The sequence below is a fragment of the Myotis lucifugus genome, unplaced genomic scaffold (assembly GCF_000147115.1).
Source record: "Myotis lucifugus unplaced genomic scaffold, Myoluc2.0 scaffold_218, whole genome shotgun sequence".
Classification (NCBI taxonomy): domain Eukaryota; kingdom Metazoa; phylum Chordata; class Mammalia; order Chiroptera; family Vespertilionidae; genus Myotis; species Myotis lucifugus.
Genome location: NW_005871266.1, coordinates 654,825 through 677,482, shown reverse-complemented (window position 1 = coordinate 677,482; position 22,658 = coordinate 654,825). Strand labels below are relative to the sequence as shown.

The 22,658-nt window shown below is 44.3% G+C and overlaps 1 protein-coding gene across 8 annotated transcripts in view; it reads right to left on the bottom strand.

Moving 5' to 3' along the window:
• Positions 1 to 22,658, bottom strand: part of PPFIA1 (PTPRF interacting protein alpha 1) — a 54,324-nt gene that overhangs the window by 30,124 nt on the left and 1,542 nt on the right. For 5 of the 8 annotated variants that reach the window (XM_023761803.1, XM_023761802.1, XM_023761801.1 and 2 more), the window contains exons 2-11: positions 21,655 to 21,918; positions 10,096 to 10,197; positions 9,571 to 9,735; positions 8,879 to 8,953; positions 8,406 to 8,507; positions 7,951 to 8,172; positions 5,715 to 5,861; positions 3,770 to 3,904; positions 2,370 to 2,453; positions 204 to 335 (exon numbers count right to left, since the gene is read on the bottom strand). In XM_023761803.1, coding sequence (XP_023617571.1) covers positions 204 to 335; positions 2,370 to 2,453; positions 3,770 to 3,904; positions 5,715 to 5,861; positions 7,951 to 8,172; positions 8,406 to 8,507; positions 8,879 to 8,953; positions 9,571 to 9,735; positions 10,096 to 10,197; positions 21,655 to 21,918 — 1,428 coding nt within the window. Of the gene's footprint in view, positions 1 to 203; positions 336 to 2,369; positions 2,454 to 3,769; positions 3,905 to 5,714; positions 5,862 to 7,950; positions 8,173 to 8,405; positions 8,508 to 8,878; positions 8,954 to 9,448; positions 9,736 to 10,095; positions 10,198 to 21,654; positions 22,041 to 22,658 lie in introns of those variants that run through there. The other 3 variants (XM_023761799.1, XM_006098051.3, XM_023761804.1) reach the window with 3 other exon arrangements.

Below are 22,658 nucleotides of genomic sequence, written 5' to 3'. Positions count from 1 at the left end.
AATATTTACTGTCTGCTCCTTGAAAGAAACGGTTTACTGACTCCTGCTCTAGAGAATAAGAATGACAAACGATTTTCCATGTACGCAAACTGCGCAAGGACACGGCCAGTGAGAGCCGCTTCCGCTGGAAGATACTGTCTGCTTTCCGCACTGGCATTGACCGTTAGGCACTGTGGGGCGGGAATGCCCTCAGGGCAACCAACCTTCTCTTCCAGAGCAGCCATCCTCTCCTTAAGGTGAAGCTGAAGTCTCTCATTCGATTCTGAAAGGAGCCTGTCAACAGTTTCTGATAAGCGTTTATTATGTTCTTCATTCATCTTTTCTCTCTGCCGTGCCTAAAACAGGAGAAACAGAAACTCAGCGCCCTGGCTGGTTTGGCTCAGTGGATGGGCATCAGCTTGTGGACTGAGGGGTCCTGGGTTCCATTCCGGTCGGGACACATGCCCGGGTTGCAGGCTCAATCCTCAGTGGGGGGCGTGCAGGAGGCAGCCGGGGGCCGTGCAGGAGGCAGCCGATCGATGATTCTCATCATTGATGTTTCTCTTTCTCTCTCTCTCTCTCTCTCTCTCTCCCTTCTTCTCTGAAATCAATAAAAATATATGAAAAAACAAACAAACAAAAAACCACTTAGCAACTTCCAGCAAAGGCAGGATCATTATTTTAAAAGTGCCAAGGGCCGACGGTGTGGGCGATCTGTGCCATCAGCCCTAGGCTGTCCCTCCCCGTCGCCTGTAGTGACGACAGGAGCACTAGGACCTACTCGCAGGTGCAGAGTCGCAGGGACGAGTCTGTGAGAGATCACCAAGGAGAAGGCGCTTCCCCAGGGGGAGGGTAGCGTGGCAGGGGCTGAGAGGCGTGCTCAAGCCACGCTGCCCGGGGAGGAGTGTGAACCCACAAGAACTCGCTGCGGGACTGTGCTTCAGTTTCCTCGTCTATAAAATGTGGTGCCAGTGTCTCCCTTTTCTCGATGGCCTTGTAAGGATTAAAGAGAAAGCCCTCCAAGCCATGCCTAACACTCTGCAACCACCACCTGGAGGAGATCCTATACAGTAAGGTGTTAACATTCGAATATTTTGAGAGCAAATCTTAAAAGTTTACTCTGAATTGCCTTAGTTATACACAGAATCCCCATCTCAGCACCTGTCCTTCAACTCTGTAGCCAGTACTGAAAATAATAGAAAGGCTCAAGCAGTGTGGCTCAGTGGTTGAGAGTCGACCTATGAACCAGTCACAGTTCAATTCCTGGTCAGGGCACATGCCCAGGTTGTGGGGCTCAATCCCCAGTGTGGGGCATGCAGGAGGCAGCCAATCAATGATTCTCTCTCCTTGATGTTTCTCTCTCTCTCCCCCTCACCTCTTTGAAATCAATAAAAATTAAAAAATAATAAAGTGCACCCCTAAATAGCCAAAAATCTAACTCTCCAAGAGGTGAACGTGTGCACGAGCCTGTGCGTGTGTGCCTGTGCACAAGCCTGTGTGTGTGTGTGTGTGCATGAACCTCCTGTGAAGGAGCATGTGTGCATATGTGTATGTGTGTGTGCACATACTGGGAGGCAGGGGACTGCCCAGCATGGTCCCTTCATCAGAGTCAGAATCTTCTCTTTGTGGAAGCTCATGTCTGATGTTCGGCAGTCCATGACCAAGAATACAGGTTTCTGGTGAAAACAAAATCTAACAGCCTTGAACTGATGTCATAAGGTGGATACCCGCTGGACCTGGGGCAGCCACTCGCTTTTCCCTGGATGTGCCATGCTGACCTCTGACGGACTCTTTGTGAAAAGCTCTTAGATCCACCTGGCACACGCCCCACGACCCTGCTCGCGAACTCCTTCCATCACGGCTCAGCCAACAATCCTCATGTGCAGGAATGTCCATCCCTATGTATACCTTTACGTTGAGAGTAATAATTTGCTATTTCGGGATAGAGGTCAGGAACATAACCTGAATTTGGGACTTAGGTGCCATATCCTAAGCAAGCAGACTCTGCCTAGTCATTTCAGGGGACCCAGGCCAGCAACCTCAGTGTGTCTGAGGGGCGCCCATATATCGATCCCAGTGGTACCTGGAGCAATTCCCAACAAGCTCATCAGGGCTGCAGGCAGCCTCCTTGGACGTGGGGATCCATCTGTCCCCTGCAGGACTGCCCGCAGGCACCAAGTTCTTTCCTGTTCCCAAGGGGACATAATGTTGCCTGTGTGGCAGGTGCCCCTATCAGCAGACAAAGCACAGATGCGGCCACAAGGTAAATGCGCGCAGCAGAGGGAGAAGGGGACAGAGTCAGGGAAAGAGGAGAACTGAGCCTCCCGCCACCCGGTTGCCCCAGGCTCCACGCAGTGCTGGAGCAGACAGATGTCTGCTTGGCCACGTACCCGCTGCAGCTCCTGGTTCTTCTCCTCCAGCTGCGCCTCCATCTGGCACAGCTGCTCCTCAATGTTGCCGTGTCTCTCCTCAGCCTGTCGGCAAGAACACTGTATCAGTTCAACTAACAGTGACGCGACTCTGGGGACCGCATGCTGCAAACTAACTAAAGCGGTAGCAGAAAGCACACATGCTCCGTGCGGCGCTTCCACCCGACGGATGGAAGCGCTTCCTCATCCACCAGCACGCCCTGGTGGCGGCATGTGTCAGTGGGAGGCAGCTGACCCTGGCTCTGGGTGCGGCTGGGGTGTGGTGAGCTCTGTGAGGAAACTGCCTCCCCCGCATGCCCAGGCTCGGGCTTCCTCGTGTCCCCCGTCCTGAGCTTGCGTGCTGAGTGCGCATGGAGCGGAGCAGCAAGCACGACCCGACACGGCACGACTACCTTCCTAAGCTGGGAAGTGAGTTCGCACAGTTTAGCTTCCTTAGCAGCAGAGCTTCCAGGAGACAAAAGGTCAGACTACAGGGCCGACCAGGGACAGGAGAGATGACAAGGACAGGAGAGGTGACAGAGGAGAGAAACCGAGACTTTAAACGCAGATCATGGTGGAAAGGAAGAGCTTCTGTCCCAGCTGTTAGCATGAACTCGCTCACGGGTCTGTGAGCACCTGTGTCACCTGACTGACCCCACGCTGGCCACGCAGCATTCTGTCTGTCCTGCCCCTGCCAGCTCCTGAGCTCGAGCCAGTGAGACAAACCATCAGCAGGTGCTCCCCCACAGGCGCCTGGGCCGCTGGACCGAAGACCTGAGGCTCTCGTAGGCCCAGGAGGGCGGGGTGTCTGTGGCTATGCCCGTCCTCCTCCTGTGGACCCGCCCAGCCCCAGCACCAGGACAGCATTCTGACATCGTCTTGTCATCTGTCTGCTTCCCCCGGGGTGAGGATGACTCTGAGAACAGGCACTGTGTCTTGCACATGCGTAGCCAATATTTGTTGAGCAAATGAATAAATTACTTAAAGATCTGTTTATTACAAATCTACTCTGACTGTCTTTAGAAGAGACTGGTCCTCCCCTACTTCTGAGAAGCCCTTCCCTTCCTCTCCACAAAGCTTCCATCCGGGGCCTTGAGCTGCTGACTTAACTCCAAGAAGCAGTGACTCTTAGAGCACCCACGCTGGGGACAAACAGTACACGTTTGACAAACTGGAGGGAAATCAACATCAGGATAACAAATAACTGGGGGTATGCCTGACATTTAAGAAGTGTTCCACTCTCAAACAAAATAGCACTAAAAACCAGTCTGGCTATTTCAGGGATTTTGGGCTACCGATGTAAGACCAATGACCAAGATCCATGAACAAACCACCCCGCCAATCAAAGCCCCGTGTGTAAGGGAAGGAAGCCGGGGAAGCACCTTGGAGAGCGCGGCCACCCGCTGGGCCAGCTCAGCCTCCACCTCGGGGAGTGTCTCCGCCTTCCGCAGGGTCTGCTGCAGCTTCTGCTCCGCCAGCTCCAAGCGCTCCTGCAACTGGCGGTTCTTATCCTCAGTCTGTGGAGAGAGAGCAGAGAAGCGAGTGGGAACAGGTCTTCCAGTCATTCTGGTTTGTGTGTGTGTGTTTTTTAAAATATATTTTATTGATTTTAGAGAGGGAGAGGGAGAGAGAGATAGAAACATCAATGATGATAGAATCATCGATCAGCTGCCCCCTGCAAGCCCCCTACTGATGATTGAGCCTGCAACCTGGGCATGTGCCCTAATCAGAATCCAACCGGCAACCTCTGGGTGCACAGGACGATGCCCAACCACCTGAGCCACAGCAGCTGGGGCAGCCACTCTGTCTTTAATAAACTAAGACAAATCTGAATGCTGACATCGAAGTTAGTTCTGATGGGAGAACTCTTCCTGTGAGGAGTTCACACCCACTTTCTTGGGCTTGACTTCAATTGCAAAACACCTCTGGCCAGAGTACTTGCCTTTCCTAAGTATCGTTAAAGAAATCTTCCCAGAAATACAAGTTTCTACACATTAAAGAAACATGCTGGTCCCTTTTCAGTGGGGACTGAGGAGAACCAGGCCCCTCTCACAGTTGACCACCACGGCGTGCTCCATATCCTCAGAAAGGAAGCCCCCCCCCTCCCCCCCCCCCCCGCCCCAAGAGGATGCCTACGAAATGCCTCTCAAGTTATTTTTGTTTTTTAATATATTTTTATTGATTTCATGGAGGAAGGGAGAAGGAGAGAGATAGAAACATCGATGAGAGAGAATCACTGATCGGCTGCCTCCTGTATACCCCACACTGGGGATTGAGCCTGCAACCTGGGGATGTACCCAGCCCGGGAATCGAACTGTGACCCCCTTGTTCATAGGTTGACGCTCAACCACTGAGCCAAGCCAGCTGGGCTCAAGTTATTTTTGTAAATGTATGATTAGTCTTTTTAAAAAAATCCTCATACTCTACAAAAATTTCAATGTAGAAAATGCAGACAGAAGAATTTTTTTTAAAAAAGAAAACTCAGAACTCATTTATAAGTTCAGGTTCCTGAGATGTTAGCATTTGTTTATATTCAGCTTTCTTCCCTTTCTCTGCCTGCATATATATGGGTAGACAAAAGTAGGTTTACAGTTATAATACATCTAATAATACAATAATCAATACATAATAACCAAGAGTAAACTGTTTTGAGTACTCACAATTTTAAACCTGTTACACATATACAATATATTATGCTTTCAAACCCTCAGAAAATTTTGTGACCTGTCTTTTAAACTCAGTATTGTGAGCATCTTACATGCTCTTAAACAGCATTCCACATTCTAATTTATAACTTCCCAGTATTTTATTTATTATTTTAACTTGGGCGCTAAGGATATACTTTATAATATACTAGACAAACTCACTTTATTTTCAGAAGTGGATTCAGTTTTCGAGTTAACTGACTACCTGAGACTCCAGAGGAACAAGAACGGGTGTGGCTGTGGAATCACCAGAGGTGAACGCTCCCTGCAGGCTGCCTTGCTAAACCCACCATTTACTGACCCCAGTCACTCACAAGCAGCCCACTGCTTCGAAATGGGAAGGTCTTTGCCACTCTGTTTCTTAGGTAAACAGGCTGACAAACAACAGATTAATGAAACAAAACAGAAGAATCAAGGAGTGTAACTCTATAAAATGGTAAAACCAAATCCTACATAATTAAAACTGTTAATTAAAATAACCCATACTTTTCAAACATAATAGTCTGAGATCATAAAAACTTTACTTTGGACTTGACGCCAACATGAAAGTCACAGGAAAAAGGGCTCTAACTTCCTTAGTAATTAACTGGAAAAGCGAGACCAAGTTCCTTAAGAACACTACCTGTCGATGCATAGAGTCCTTGTTGGCAATTTCGTTTTCCAGCTTGTCGTTGAGGTCGTGCACAGAGGTGGCCTCGCGCTGGGCTGCGAGGTAGCGCTCCTCCAGGGTGTTGATCCGCTCCTCCATGTCTTCCTTCTGCGCCATGGCCTACACAGCATTCAGAGGGGAAGGTAAGTAACAGGGAACACATCAACATGCTGAAGAGAAAAAACTGGACTAAACCCTAATTTTCAAATCAGATATAAAATTAGTGCCTCCAAAATTAAATTGATAGGTCAATTTTCAGCAATGTGAATGAAAACGTGCCTACTTCAAATATCATAAACATGCACCTATACCATTTGCCAGCACTCCCTGTCTTAACACTATGTCTGGCCACTCAGTTAACCAAGCTTACCCTTTTCTACGTAGTATTTCCAAAAAAATGTACAATGAAATATCGAAATATTGCACGAATTCCAGGAGGGGAAGGTATCTGCCTCACGGTACAAGAGGGTTCATCAACCAGGACAAGGGGTGGTCCCTCAATGGACATGACAGACACCAGTGTCATTTTCTTGGGTACAAGTTGGATGAAATCACATCCAATTACCACAAAATTAAGGAAATCATGACACTCGGCTGGTGTGGTTCAGTGGTTGAGCGTTGACCTAGGAAATAGGAGGTCACGGTTCGATTCCCAGTCAGGGCACATGCCCGGGTTGCAGGCTCGATCCCCAGTAGGGGGCATGTAGGAGGCAGCCAATCAATGATTCTCTCTCATCATTGATGTTTCTATTCCTCTTTCGCTCTCCCTTCCTCTCTGAAGTTAAAACATATATTTTTAAAAAAATGTAAGGAGATCAAATGAATGAATGGAAATGGAAGTCAAAGTTTAAGTTAACTGTATACAGCCTTCAAAAGCCTAATCCTGTGAAAATAATTCTCTTACACAGTATTAAACACTGAAACTAGGGTCGAACTTTCTGCTCATGCAATTCCTGTCCCCATGTAGAAATTCATTTTAGGTGCTTCCCCATTGACTAAGTAACTAATGTTAGCAAAGTCTTAATATTAAAAGTGACAGGTCTTTAAAAAAAGATTTCAAAATTCTCGCCGAAGCCGGTTTGGCTCAGTGGATAGAGCGTCGGCCTGCGGACTGGGGGGTCCCGGGTTCGATTCCGGTCAAGGGCATGTGCCTGGGTTGCGGGCACATCCCCAGTGGGAGATGTGCAGGAGGCAGCTGATCGATGTTTCTCTCTCATCGATGTTTCTAACTCTCTGTCTCTCTCCCTTCCTCTCTGTGGGAAATCAATAAAATATATTAAAAAAAAAAAACAAAAAAACAAAAAACAAAACAAAATTCTCTGCATATTACACTCTGCCACATAAATACTGCCTGTTGCCAGAGAACAATGTAACTAAACCATAACAGGTTACACTCTATCTACTCCTGTGAGGGTCTGAAAGGCTCTTTCTGAGAGTCCTGGCTGAGATGGTCTCCCGGGGAGAAGAGGTGGGGTGTTTGTCTTGTTTACAAAGAAGAGCATAAAGTGAAGGGGGAGGGGCGATGCCAGAGAAAGTATGCAGCCCTCACTGGCTTTTATAATGATGATTATAAATTCTTATACATACAGAAGGAACCGTCTGCCAGATAGGAGTGCATTTCTACGCAACGTGACAGCATCATCCTGATGACCCATGTGAGCACACTCACTGTCTGTCTGACCCCGGCATTTAGTATCAATGATTCCTTTGGGGACAGGACATATAAAGGCTAGGAGATCGCTAACGCTCTGAACAGTCAGCAGACAACGCAGACAGCAGATCAGTGAACTAGCAGCACACCAAACACCAACACCGACATGTTCACGTGTGTGTCATGGTGGAGACTAGGTTCAGACCGCCCAGACCTTGCAGAAATCAGGACTCCACAACCAGGGCGTTACACAGTCATGCAGTAGCATGACCAGAAGGGTGGCCTCCTGTCCCTTCTGCCGCCGCCAGTCTAATGAGCAGCTGGACCAGGTCTCCACCTTTCCAGACCTTGGGGAAAGGAGACTGCACCAGCAGAACAGGGAGGTCACCTATCACGGTCTCACAGCACCGTTCTGTTTTGCTATTACGTATACACTGATTCGAAGGTTGGAAGCAATTGGGAGAGTAAGGGACAAAAGGAGTAAAACAATCAAACTTTCAGAACACCCCAGCATTTGGCCCGATGATGGATGGCGCTGCAATCTGTGGGCTCGCTTACCTCCCGCACATCTCGCTGCAGCTTCGTGTTCACCTCCTCGGACTTGATGAGGTCCTTCCGGGCCGTGTCCAGGTCCTCCTCCAGCTCCGCCACGTGGGTGGAGAGGGCGGCCAGGCGCTCCTTCATCTGGCTCTGCTCCCGGGCCTGCTTGTCTATGACTTCCTGCAGCTCCATCACTTTAGCAAGGTCTTCCTCGTGGCTTAAAGAACCATCAGAGGATCTCTGATGGGGAGAAAAGAACTCTTAAGCAGCCTCATCTGAGGAGCTAGGAAGCAAAGTGCTTCTGGGACACAGGGAGACATCAAATGAATGTATGCAGTCAGCTGGACCACACCTTCCGTGGGCGCGAGGCTGGACTGGACTGGGCTGTGGCCCAGCGTTCCCCACAGTCCCGTGCAGACCGTGGACAGGTGAAACCAGGACTTAGAAAGAGACAGAGAGAGCCAAGGACTTGCCTTTCCATTCGTGCTGGGTGTGTTTTCTTGTTCATGATTTATGTCAAGCACCCCATCTGTCAGTGTTTTTTTCTGATTATTCTGTTCTTTAAGAATCATCAGCTAAAACCAAAAAATCGAATATGAGAGTAAAGAACTAAGTAAAGATAGCAAAACTCGTTTTGGAAAAACACAACTACCAACTGTAAACATAATATAAGAATATATCCATGGGGACGTCAGCCATCCGGACTATGGCCGGATTAGTAAAACCAGAACTTACTCCCTACTGGACAGGTGGTGCTAAGAGATATCCTGCAACTCTGGAAGGAAAGTGCCATTCACCAGTCCTTACACTGACTCCAGGGGCTGGTCCTCACTCAGAAATACAAACAGCACCTGATATCCACTGGCACAGTCTTCATAATTTTTTTTAAATTACGAGATAAAAATGAAAAACCCTCAATTCAAACCATGTGATGTACCAAACTTACCTCTTTGTGGGTGGCACCCAGCTCTTCTTCCAGCAAACTACACCTTTCAAGTGCTACTCGTAGGCGCTCCCTCACCTGAAAGCAAACAGGGTTGAAGTGTGTGCATATTTATTTAATGCTTAATGACAGCAATTCTAATTCACCATCATTCTAACATAACACAACAGTATACCTTAACGTCTTTCATGATGTTAATGTCAAGAAAAGCCGTTTGTTAATAGCTTAATAGCTTTAAAATTTAGAAAAATCTTCTCCCTAAATTATACTATTCAATTTTTAATAACAAATCAATATACAGAATGGAATAAACTTTAAGCCTGGCTGGCATAGCTCAGTGGCTGAGCATCGACCTATGAACCAGGAGGTCACGGTTCGATTCCCATTCAGGGCACATGCCGGCATGCGGGCTCGATCCCCAGTGTGGGGCATGCAGGAGCAGCCAATCAATGATTCTCTCTTATCACTGATGTTTCTATCTCTCTCGAACTCTCCCTTCCTCTCTGAAATCAATAAAAATATGTAACAAAACAACAAAAATTTAAAACATTTATGCAGACTAATACTTTTTACCTATACAGAACTCTGTCTTCTCACAGGAAAACTTTGTAAGAGTTTAAGTTGTGCACATCCATGATGGCCACGGAGCAATGCGGCACATGTTCAAGCCAAGAATAACTGCGGGGCTGCTGTACCTTTTCATCCAGAGCTTTGTGGTGCTCAAACAATGACTTGAGTGCTTTGAGGACTTCCACCTCGCTGGACACGCCTGCCGGGGACTGCGCCTGTCTCTTCACCACGGTCATCCGGAGAGACCGCTCGTGCCTGGAGACAAGGCACTCTAAATGTTCTAGCAGCAGCTACAAGAAAGGCCAAAATCAAACACGTTTAAGGAACACTCTGAGTATCGTATTTGAACCTGGAGCAAATAACTCCCTTCACCCACATGCTAACACGAGTCTGACTCCCTTCAATTTGGTCTAAAGTCAGAGAGAGCCCTCTCAACTGTATTAAAATATTAGTTCTTCTCATCATCAATTTCAAGCCAGGACTGAGAACACTGAACTGATCAAATGCAGTTGAGTCACAGGAGATGTTGAAACTGTGCTTGAAGCCAGACGGAGTGGATCGTCTTTGATCAAAGAGTAAAGCCAGCAGCGCCAGCGCAGCTCTGGACAGCGACCCAGAGGCCAGTGTGAGAGCACGCAGATCAGACTCACCCTGGTGTTGTTTCTTTCTGCCTTCAGTTCAGCAATTTCTTCTTCCCGCTCAAGCAGCTGCTCCCTGCACACATTGAGCTCTTTAGTAAGTGCTGCAAACTCCTGGAAAACAGGACAGACGCTGTCAAGATCCCAGGGCTCACGCAGAGGCAGCCCAGGCCTGGGACAAGGGGTGACCCTCCAGAGAAAGAGGTCAGACGACGAGCCCAGACCACAGACCACCTCACTCAGCCTGCCTGTCAGGCATTCAGTAGAGCGAAACTCCTCTGAAATAATTAAAATTATCTGCCAACGTTTCGCTGCATTTTAAGTTTTTCTCTCTAAAGAACAAAGAAGGGACAAAGGTTCACTTAATCAATCTGACATTCAAATTACGAAAAATGGTTGATATAGATGATTCTAGACAATTTACAAACAGGTGGCATATTCAAGTTCATGCATAAATTCTTTGAAATCAAAGTCAACTTTACCCCAGAAATGACACCAGTCATTAGAACCTGACTTTACAAGGCTAGCCTCCAAGAGCTTATTTGAGCCCTGACACAGAACGGAAATACTTGAAAAGAAGCTGTACCCAGGACTTGAAAAGAAGCAAAACCCAGGACTATTCATGCAAACTGGGGCACATGGTCATCCCACCTATGAGAGGTGGGTGGACAGAGATGGGAGGGGCAAGACTTCTGAGTATGCCTAGTTTTGTGGTTCTGATTTTTGGATCATATAAACATTTTATGTATTTGGAAAAAAATTATATTCCAAACAAAAAAGGCAGACCCTAAAATTAAGAATAATCAAAAACAAATGAACCTAACTGTGTTATCAAATTTTGTGTGGCTATGTTACTTCCTATTGCTTTAAAACGTATTATTCTAACTACACTTGACACTTAAACAATGGGGGAGGTTGGCTTAGGGGCACTGACCTGCCCATGCAGTCAAAAATGTGCCTGCATATAACTTCTGACTCTCCAAAAACTTTACTCATGACCTACTCTTGACTGAAGCCTTACCGATCACATAAACAGTCAATTAACACATATTTTGTATGTTAGGTTATATACTGTATGCTTACAATAAAGTAACTTAAAGAAAATCAAGAAAGATAAAATACATTTATAGTACCGTATGTGTATACTGAAAACAAAAATTGCATATATGTGGTCTGCACATATATGGGTTCTGCACAGTTCAAATCCATTTTGTGCAAGGGTCAATTTGTATATATTCTTTTTTTCAAATTGATTTTAGAGAGAGGCAGGGAAGGAAAGAGAGAGAGAGAGCTGAAACCGGTTTGGCTCAGTGGATAGAGCATCGGCCTGCGGACTGAGGGGTCCCAGGTTCGATTCCGGTCAAGGGCATGTACCTGGGTTGCGGGCACATCCCCAGTGGGAGATGTGCAGGAGGCAGCTGATCGATGTTTCTGACTCTCTATCTCTCTCCCTTCCTCTCTGTAGAAAATCAATAAAATATATTTAAAAAAAAAAAAAAAAGAGAGAGAGAGAGAGAGAGAGAGGGAAAACATTGCTCAGTCACCTCCCGTACACTCCCCAACCAGGGATCGAACCCGAAATCTTTTAGTAGACAGGAGGACTCTCCAACCAACTGAGTCACACTGGCCAGGGCTGGGTTGCATATATTCTTAAGATATATTTATTCCAAAACTCAAAAGAATTATACAAACAATTCTAAAACTTGACTCAGTAGGATAATTATAACAATAAGGTACTAAATATCTAAATAGGATAAAGAAAATAATGTTGCCCTGGCTGGTTTGGCTCAGTGGTTGGAATGTCAGCCCAAGAACAGAAGGGTTTTGGGTTTGATTCCCTGTCAAGGGCATGTACCTGGGTTGCAGGTTTAATCCCCACCCCGGCTGGGGCACATATGGGAGGCAGCCAATTGATATGACTCACATCCATGTTTCTCTCTCTCTCTACTCCCCCCACCTCCTTTCCACTCTCTAAAAAAAAAAAAAAAAAAATCAATGGAAAAAAATATCCTCTGGTGAGGATTAGCCAAAAAAATATGAAAAAATAAGTGACCACTCTAACCAATGGTTCCCACCTTGTGTCCATTCTTGCCCCCACCCCCAACCCATTCTCTAAGCAGCATAAGCATGATCTAAAAACATCCCAACAAACCTTGTTAATCTCTCCACCTGGCCTGTGACAGTATTTAAAGAAACCAGAAACACCAATCAGAAAGGATATGTGCACCCATATGTTCATAGCAGCACAATTCACCATAGCTAAGATCTGGAAACAGCCTAAGTGCCCATCAGTAGATGAATGGATTAGAAAACTGTGGTACATCTACACGATGGAATACTATGCTGCTGTAAAAAAGAAGGAACTCTTACCATTTGCAACGGCATGGACAGAACTGGAGAGCATTATGTTAAGTGAAATAAGCCAGTCAATGAAGGAAAAATACCACATGATCTCACTCATTCATGGATAATAAAGACCATTATAAACTTATGAACAATAATAGATACAGAAGCAGAGCTGCCTCACACAGATTGTCAAACTGCAGCGGGAAGGCCAGGGAGGGTTGGGGGTAAGAGATCAACTGAAGGACTTGTATGCATGCATATAAGCATAACCAATGGACATAAGACACTGGGGGGTAGGGGAGGCCAGGGGATTGTCAAGGGCGGGGTAAAAAAAAGGACACATATGTAATACCCTTTGTAATACTTTAAGCAATAAAAAAAAGAAAAAAAGAAAAGAAACCATCACTCTTTGGCAGGCAAGGCTCTGACTGCCCACCTGCCCCCCTCACCTGACGCACTGCAGCAACAATGGCCTCACTTCCATGGTGTGAACCATGGCCAAGTTCTTCCTTGCCTCTGGCCTTAGCCCCTGCAGTCACAGTGCTGGGGAAGGTCTCACGGCTGGCTTCTCTCAGCCTCTGGGTCTTTGACCAAAAGAGACCCTCCACAGGCATTTTCTGGGTCACTCCTGGACCCCAGTGTGCCACAGACAGCACACCTCACGCAGCCTTGGCTGTGTCTTTCTAACTACGTCGTCTGTGAAGATACACCTCACAACCTGTACTTCTGTTGAGAAGCAGTTTGATATGTCAGCTCTCGAAAGACAGGGATTCTGTCTGCCTCTACCACGGTCTCCCGGGGAAATGGAACTCGGAACCTGAGGGCCTCAACTGAAAGTGGAAGGCTCACCTGGCTGGTGTGGCTCAGTGGTTGAGCATCAACTTATGAACTAGGAGGTCACGGTTTGATTCCTGGTCAGGGCACATGTCCAGGTTTTGGGCTCGAACACCAGTAGGGGTCATGCAGAAGGCAGCCGATCAATGATTCTCTCTCATCATTGATGTTTCTCCCTCTCCCTCCCTCTCTGAAATCAATAAAAATATATTTAAAAATAAGAAAGTGACCACTGTGGCCCTGGCCAGTGTTGTTCTGCAGTTAGAGTGTCAGCCGACATACCTAAGGGTCACAGATTCATTTTCCGGTCAAGGGTATGTACCTTGGTTGCAGGTTTGATCCCCAGTAGGGGTCATGCAGAAGGCAGCCGATCAATGATTCTCTCTCATCATTGATGTTTCTATTCCTTCCTTCCTCTCTCTGAAATCAATACCCTCCCCCACCTTTCTTTAAAAAAAAAAGAGTGGAAGGCTCTGTCTCATGCAGACAATTAATGGTGCTGACACAGAGGAAGACAAGGCTTTAAAAAAGATGGCAAGTTGTGCAAAAGAGAGAAGATACAAATGGCCAGTGCTACTTGGAAAGGATATATTTAACCGTTTCATAAACTAGGAACCATGGAAACAAGCCCGGTCTCCTGAGCGAGGTTCTGCCAAGTCAGTGAGGCACACCAGGGGGACCATCATAGAAGCCTACGCTCAGTGAGGAGGCCTTGACTAACTTTACCGCACCCTGATTAGGAGGTCGGTCTCCCTAACTTGTGCACTGACTTAAGCTCAACCCGTGCCTGATCGCCTTGTTGAAAGCCCTGAAAACGGAATTACAGTTGAGCGCTGCACCGCCTCTGGCTGTGACCCCTGCAGCCCCTCCACCCCGGCCCCTGGCTGCATACACTTCCCTGTGGGGGGCGGGAGCTGCACTGTCCAATGTTCAGGAGCGTCTCTACCCCAGTTTCTTTGTCTCCCCAGCATCAGAGCTTTTCCAGATCTCATCCTCCCGACAAGTCTGCTTCCACCTGCTTCCCTTTCCAATCCACCCAGCACACTTGATACTGCCACCAGCTTCCCCTAAACCTCTGCTGTGACAATCGACACATCTGATGTAGGTAGGCTTACTTCTCACTAAGTTGTGATTCCCGCCCCCACAAATATATTTTTATTGATTTTAGAGAGAGGAAGGGAGAGGGAAAGATAGAAACATTAATGATGAGAGAATCATTGATCGGCTGCCTCCTGTATGCCCCCCACTGGGGATGGATGTGCCCTGAAGGGAATTGAACTTTGACCTCCTGGTTCATGGGTCCACGCTCAACCACTGAGCAACACCAACCTGGCTGAGTTGTGATTTTTAAGAACCTGTTCAGGCCTGGCTGGTGTGGCTCAGGTGATTGGGGTTGTCCCACGCATCAGAAGGTCTCAGGTTCAATTCCCAGTCAGGGCACATGCCCAGGTTGCAGGTTTGTTCCTGGTTGGGTGAGTACGGGAGGCAGCTGATCGATGTTTCTCTCTCACATTGATGTTTTTTTCTCTCTTTCCAAAATTAATAAAACATTAAAAAAAACACCACCACCTTATTCGTTAGGGTGTCTGAGTCTTATATACACTCCTGTCTCAGGGATTAGCAGACTGGGAGAGACACGGGCAAAATTTGGGGTCCCACCCAAAACTCAACCTGAACAATCGGATTCTCTTTTCTCAGTTTCATATACAAGAGTTCTCTGAGAGAAATGTGTTTCAAAAATCTCGTTTGTTGCTTTCAAACAAATCTGATCTGATATACTTAAAACACTGCTTTCCCACCAATATTCATTATTTTCAAGTACCCAAGGAAGAGTTCACAAAAATGAATATATGCTGTCTCATCATCAGGCAAGCTCAACACATCTCACAGGACTGAAATAATGCAGTCTACTTAGGAATTGCAGTGGATTGACAGTTTATGTCCCTCCAAATCCTCCACCCTGCCCCAAGGAGATGGTTTGAGAAGGTAGGAACTTTGGGAGGTGATTAGGTCATGAGTGGACAGAGCTCCTTTGCCCTGCCACCATGTGAGGACAGTGAGAAGCTGGCCATCTATACACCAGGAAGCAGGCTCATCCGACATCGAATCATCTGGCACCAAGACCTTGGACTTCCCAGCCTCCAGACCATGAGAAATAAATTCTGTTGTTTATAAGACAGCTAGTCTATGGTACTGTTATAGTAGCCTGAAAAGACTAAGACAGGTATCTTCATGAAATTAAGCTAGAAATCAACACAAAGATAAATAGAAAATCCCCCAAACATTGGGAAGTAGTATACTTTCTAAAAACTTTATGACAAAAAAAGATACTACAATGACAAAATTTTAAATATTTTAATATGTTTTTATTAATTTTTTTTGAGAGAGAGAGGAAGGAAGGAGAGACAGAAACATCGATGAGAAACATCAACATCGATCAGCTGCCTCCTGCACACCCCCTGCTGGGGATCAGCCCAAAACCTGGGCATATGCCCTGACTGGGAATTGAACAGGTGACCTCCTGGTTCATGGGTCGATGCTCAACCACTGAGCCACACCATTTAATATTTTTACCTAAAAGAATAAAAATTTGGCTTATCAAAACTTGTGGAATGCAACTAAAGGTGTGCTTAGAGGGAAACTTACAGTCTTAAACACATATATTGGAAAAGAAGAAAAGCTAAAAATCAATTAAGCATCTATCTCAAGAAACCAGAAAAAAGAACAGCAATTAAAAAGTAGATGGAAGGGAAAAAAATGAAATAGAAAACAAAAATTACATAGAAAAAAAAATCAATAAAGCCAAAAGTTGGTTCTTTGAAAGGATTAATACAATTGATAAACCCCTAGCAAGACCAGCAAGAAAAATAAAGCACAGTGACCAATATCAAATAATTGTAAAGGGGACATGAGCCACTTCACACTCATTAACTGAAAAGTTCAGGTGACCTGAGTGAATTCCTAGGGGGGAAAAAAGCCTACCTAAACAGACACAAGAAACAGAAAATAAGAAAAATCCTATTTCCATGTAAGAAACGGAATCTGAAATTAAAGCCTTCTCACACACAAAAACAAACCCTACACCAGCTTCTTCCAAAAATCTAAGGGAAAAGAACACCAGTCTCACAGGAACTCTTCTGGGAACCCATGAGGAACACTCCCACCTTGTTTTATGAGACCAGCATAGCCCTGACCAAACCCAACAAAAAGAATGGACTGTAAAGCACGGAGCTCGATATTTAGCGTCAGAGACATTCAGTGCAGAAAAGTGTTGGATGCTACAGATTCATCAAGATTCCAGTTTCAATTATAATTTACTTGCAAGGCTACACTAATGTCTACACTGTTTTTGCTTGACTCATTACAAGATACGTTTCTTGACTCTCAATTAGGTTTTCAATGAGGATGTAACAAAATAAGAATTTTGAGACTAGAAATTGTTCTTTTAAAAAACTGAAATAAGTTCATTCCTAGTTAATTATAATAGAAGCATAAAATTTTATTGGGCAAGTAGATAACATACATGTATTGAAACATAATACTTCTCTGAACTTCATTAGGCTTTCATATACTCATTTCTATTTAATTATAACTAAATCACCATCATTTATTGCCAAGTTGGAAACACTGTCAAATAAACACTTTCAATAAGACAATTCAAAAAGTAAAATTACAGACCAATTTCTCATGAATGCAGATGAAATAATTCTAAAAAATATTAACAACAACAAAAACAGTGAAAGAAGAATACACTGAGGTCAGGTTGGGATTATTACAGAATTTCAAAAAATTTTTTTAAAGTTAAACCACCACATAAAAGAAAAATCACTTGATACAAACTGATGGTCACCAGATCAAGAAGGGGAGGCAGAAGGTGGAGGCTGGGTGAAAAGGGGGAAGGGATTAATATGTATGAATTGCCAGTTATAAAAATAGTCATAAAGTATAGCATAGGGAATATGGTCAATAATATTGTGGTAACTATGCATAGTACCAAGTAGGTACTGGACTTATGGGGGAATATCATTCTGTAAGTTATATAGGTATCTAACCACTAAGCTGCGCACCTGAAACTAATAATATCAAATGTCAACTGTAATTGAAAAATTTTTAAGTAAAAAAAAGTTAACATAATTTAATTCATTATTTTAAAAATGCTTAGCAAACTAAAAATAGAGGAGTTTCAAATTTTGATAAAAATATCTACAAAGAAGCTACATCAAATATCACTTGTAATGGTAAAATGCGGAATTCTTTCCCTCTGATATTGGAAGCGACATAAGGAAACCTATTCTCATCACTTCTACTTAACACTGTACTGGAGATCTTAGCCAGTACAATAAGGCAAGAAAAATAAAAATGGGTATAGCACTGGGAAAGAAAAAAAATAAAGTGTCATTTGCAGACATGTGTATGCATAGAAAATACAATAATTATTATTAGAAATATATTTAGCAAGTGAATATCCAAAAAGTTCTATCTCTATATACCAGTAATACACAATTGCATAATTTAATTCATAAAGATATAATTTTTAATGGCATCAAAAATATCAAATACCTATGAATAAATTAAACACATATTAAACATATACAGAAAACTGTAAAATACTAAGACAAGTTAAAGAAGATCTAAATAAATGGTAGACTTTCTTGTGTTCATGGCTTATAAGACCAATATTAAAAAGATGTCAGTACTCCCACATTGGTCTACAGATTTAATGCAATCTCAATTAAAATCCCAGCACATTTTCTGGGGAGAGACTGCCAAGTAGATCCTAAAATTTATCTGAAAACACAAAGGGTCAAGATTAGCTAGGTAATCATGAATCAGAGCAAAGCTGGAGGACTTAAATTACCAGCTATCAAGACTGACTAAATCTACAGTAAGTTAGACAGTGTGGCATTTGTGCAAAGATAACCAAAAGATCAAGGGCACAGGGGAGTCCAGAAACAGACCCATACATTTACAGTGACTTGATTTATGACAGAGACGACACTGCAGTGCACTAGGGAAGGATGGTCTTCTTAATAAATTACGTGGTGTCATTTGGATATCTATATATTTCAGGTGGGGGAAGGATCTTGGCCCCTACCTCACACCATAAACAAAAATCAATTTCAGATGGATTATAGATCTAAATGTGACAGATAAAACAAGAAAGCTTTCACAGGAAAACACCTCCATGAACTTCATGATATCGTGCAATGATGAACCAAGAGCATCAGTTGGGCTACATTAAAATGAAAACTTCTTCTTTTTAAAAAAATATATATTTTATTGATTTTTTACAGAGAGGAAGGGAGAGGGATAGAGAGTTAGAAATATCGATGAGAGAGAAACATCACTCAGACGCTTCCTGCACACTCTCTACTGGGGTATGTGCCCGCAACCAAGGCACATGCCCTTGACTGGAATCGAACCTGAGACCCTTGAGTCGCAGGCTGACGCTCTATCCACTGAGCCAAACCAGTCAGGGCAAAATGAAAACTTCTTACCAAAAGATACCACTGAGAGAGTGAAGAGGCAAACACAAGAACGTAAAAGAAAATCTGCCATACATATATGCACTCAACACCCACCAGAGAGCGAGAATGAAAGAACTGATGAGACCACATATTAGAGAACCACTGACTGCTCACACTGCAGATGGTACAAACTGGTACCAACACCACTCAGGGCAGTGTCTACTGAGGCTGATCAAATGACACCACTACTTGTCACTCCTTTGAACACACCTAATAGGAATGTATACATATCTGCACTCAAAAAACAAGCAAGGATATTCAGGGCAGCATTTGCAAAAACTAGAAACAACCCAGATACCCACAAACAGTAGAAAGAACAAGTTATGATAGCCCTGGCTGGTGTGGCTCAGTTGGTTAAAGCAGTATCCCATGCATTGGAAGGTTGTGCCTATCAATCGATGTATCTCTCTTACATCAATGTTTCTCTCTCTCCCTTCCTCCCTCTCTAAAATCAATTTTAAAAATAAATAAGTTATGGTATATTCATTCATATATTGGGTTACTAGACAGCAGATGAGAATAAACAAAGCTACACAAGATAACATGGATGGATCTCGCATACAATGTTGAATGAAAGAATCAAGAAATAAAATATACGTATTACTTTACTGCATTTATATAAAGTCAAGAACATGCCAAAGCAATTATCACCAAAAGTCAAAAGCGGGCAGGCTGGCGTGGCTCAGTGGTTGAACATCGACCTATGTACCAGGAGGTAACGGTGAGGCCATATGCCCTGGTTGCGGGCTTTATCCCGTGTGGGTTGTGCAGGAGGCAGCAGATCAATGACTCTCTCTCATCATTGATGTTTCCATCTCTCTCTCCCCTTCCTCTCTGAAATCAATAAAAATATTTTTTTAAAAAGTCAAGACCGTCATTTTCTACTGATACTTGTTTTATATATTGGGATTCTGAATACAAGTTTTCTTGAAGAAAGAGTTCCTGTGGTTTAAAAAAAAATTGAAAACCACTGGAATAAAATTAAAATTCCTTCCAAAAAATTGGGGGGGGGGGGTGCATAGTTAGCTCTGGGGGACAATTACTGAAGCAGGTAAGAGGGGCTTCTGGGAAGCTTGGAAACGTTCTGTTTTCTGAGCTAGTGGTGGTTACAAGAATGTGTTCACCTTGTGAAGAACTCAGAGATGTACACTTATGATTTGTGAATTTTCCTGGTGTATGTTATATTCAAATTTTGAAGTATATACTTGCCTACATAATGTGCCAGGAGAACAATTGTACTTATCTGATTCATATGCCTCCTACCTGGTTACACTGCTAACCACCAAACAGGAGATAAATGCCAAGAAAGGGGAGCGTCCAAAACACGTTTACTTGACGGTTCCTGTGTTTCTGAAATGCTGGCCCCGGGTGCTTAGGTGGTGAGTGACTGCGCGACACCATCTCTACTTAATGAGGCATTTCCAGGTTACCACCCTGCGCAGTAGCTAGAAACAAATCATTGAGCAACTGTCTCACCCCACTGGTGCGGCAACCCCCTGTACGAGACTGTACTGCACAAAACTCCGTCCCTTCCCTGCTGTGTCCTTGTGCTCCTTTAAAAAAACTAGCTCACCAAATATGTATTTGACATACACTTCAGTATATGTACCTACCTCAAATTACATTAAAACAAATACAATCACACATACACAAAAATACAACTGAAAAGATTTACAAATACACTAAAATCACAATCACACATACAATCACACATACACAAAAATACAACTGAAAAGATTTACAAATACACTAAAATCTGGCAAGACATAATATGACCAATACTTCTAAGCTTCTGGTAATAAAATCTGACCCAATTGGCAATTTAGAGGATTGGAATGAGAAAAAACTTAATGATTCTCTAATCCAAAAAAAAAAAAAAAAGGAAATATTATAGCACTAACATTAAATTATTGCTGCTAAAAAAGAAATCCAAATGTTGGACTTATCAATCTTTCAGGACAGCTGACTAAAGCCAAGAAACGCATTAAGGCCAGTAATTATTCATTCACTAATTTAGCGCTGCAGACCCACCACGAAAGCATCAATGTGTGCCTATTCAGGGCTGCCTGAAAGCACCATCAAGGCAGCTATTATGAATAAGTAAAACGGCACCTAGACAGCTCGTAAACACCCAAGTCACTTTCCTCTCTCCCACCAGGCTGTGCCTTTTACCTTACATTCCAGTTGCCATTCTCTCCCTTCACCTATCATTAAATCCTCATTCAGCTCCATAATCAACGGGTTTGAAACACTGGTCCAAACGTAACATACTTAAATGAACAACTGCAGCTTTAGAATTCTCATCTGCCAAGGAGAAAGTTCCAAAGGAATCAATGTCCAGTCTTCTATTTCCTGGAACAAATTTCATTTACAACACGCAGGTGTCCTGATAAAGGTGGATTGTACAAGTATTTTCCTGTGAAACCAATCCTATTTGTCCATTCAATTTCATCAGTTAATTAGAAATACATGACACAATCCATGGGCAATACCCATTTAACAAGAAACGGCTGAAGACGAGTGATCGAAAGGCATCCCATAGCTTGACTGTTTCAAGGTCCTTTTTCAAAAACTTGGGAGCACCACCCCAAATCCAGTTCCTCCTGCTGCCCCGAAGAAAGGAACAAGAGTAACGAGGTGTTTTCACATGACTTCAGAAGGGCAGAACCTTTTTTCCTGAGAACTTTAATCCCCAGGACCTGGCTCTATAGCTCTTACAAATACCAGAACCCCATCAACTCACAAATGGTCATGCAAAGGACTCATCTATAAATACCAACACCATCAAGATGACCTCCCAGAAATGACACCACTTAGCAGACACCAATCTGTAAAGCTGCAGGAGAGGGAAGAGCATCCGTACCTGCGGAAGTGCAGTGTTGAGCTGCCTCTGCAAGGAATCTCTTTCATGGCCAACCTCGTGTAATTTCCCCTGGGTTAACGCCAGTGTCTCTTGGGTCTCTCTCAGCGTCTCAAGAAGGCGGTCCTTCTCCTCCAGCATGGACACCATCAACTGCTCAAAATGCGAATCTGCATCTGGCTGCGAAGGCGAGCCGGACCCATGGCTCCCACTTCCTCCTGGGGGGCCTTCTGCTTCACTGATGGTTGGCATCACCTCGCACATCATCTTGAAAGAAAAGGCCCAGACTACAGTCAGCAAGTGCAAAGTCAGGGCTCTCACAAAGCCATAACTTTATAGCTACCCGTCGTTAATAAATAAATGAAAGGCCCACAGCCTCAGTCTCCCATCTGACTGTTAAGCTCTGAACATGACAGACTGGGAAAACACACACATGCAAACCACAAGATGAAGGAAGACATAAATAGACAATGATCCATAAAGGACGCCAAGAGCAAACCCTTGGTATTTTGTTTGCAAAGCTGTATTTTCTAGATGTTGAAAACACGTGTGCTTCTGTAACCTTTTTTTTTTCCTCCTATTTCCCGGTAGGGGAAAGAAAGTTGAAACACACGCCACCCAATCAGTCTTCAGGAAAAGCACCGGAGGAGCACACAGACAAGTACAAATCCACCAGGCATCTTACAGGAATGTGTGCCGTCAGCTCCTGGGAAGGACTGACGGCTCACTGAATTCTTGGGCTGGATTTGGGGAGCGCTAAAAGGCCTGGATTCCTTAGGGGCTGGGAGACATGTTTTCCAATGGCTGCAATGGCTGGTCCGACAATCTAACTTACGTAAGTTACCAGACAAAAAAAAAAAATTCCACAATGGAAATATAGCAGGTCGATACAGCCGTGACGGCTAGGAAAGAAAAGTGAAAGGTGAGATTATGAGAGGCTATTAAGTGTCTCAAATATAACTCCGGGGCCAGGGAAAAGAGGGCCGGTGCCCGAGGCTGCCGCGGTA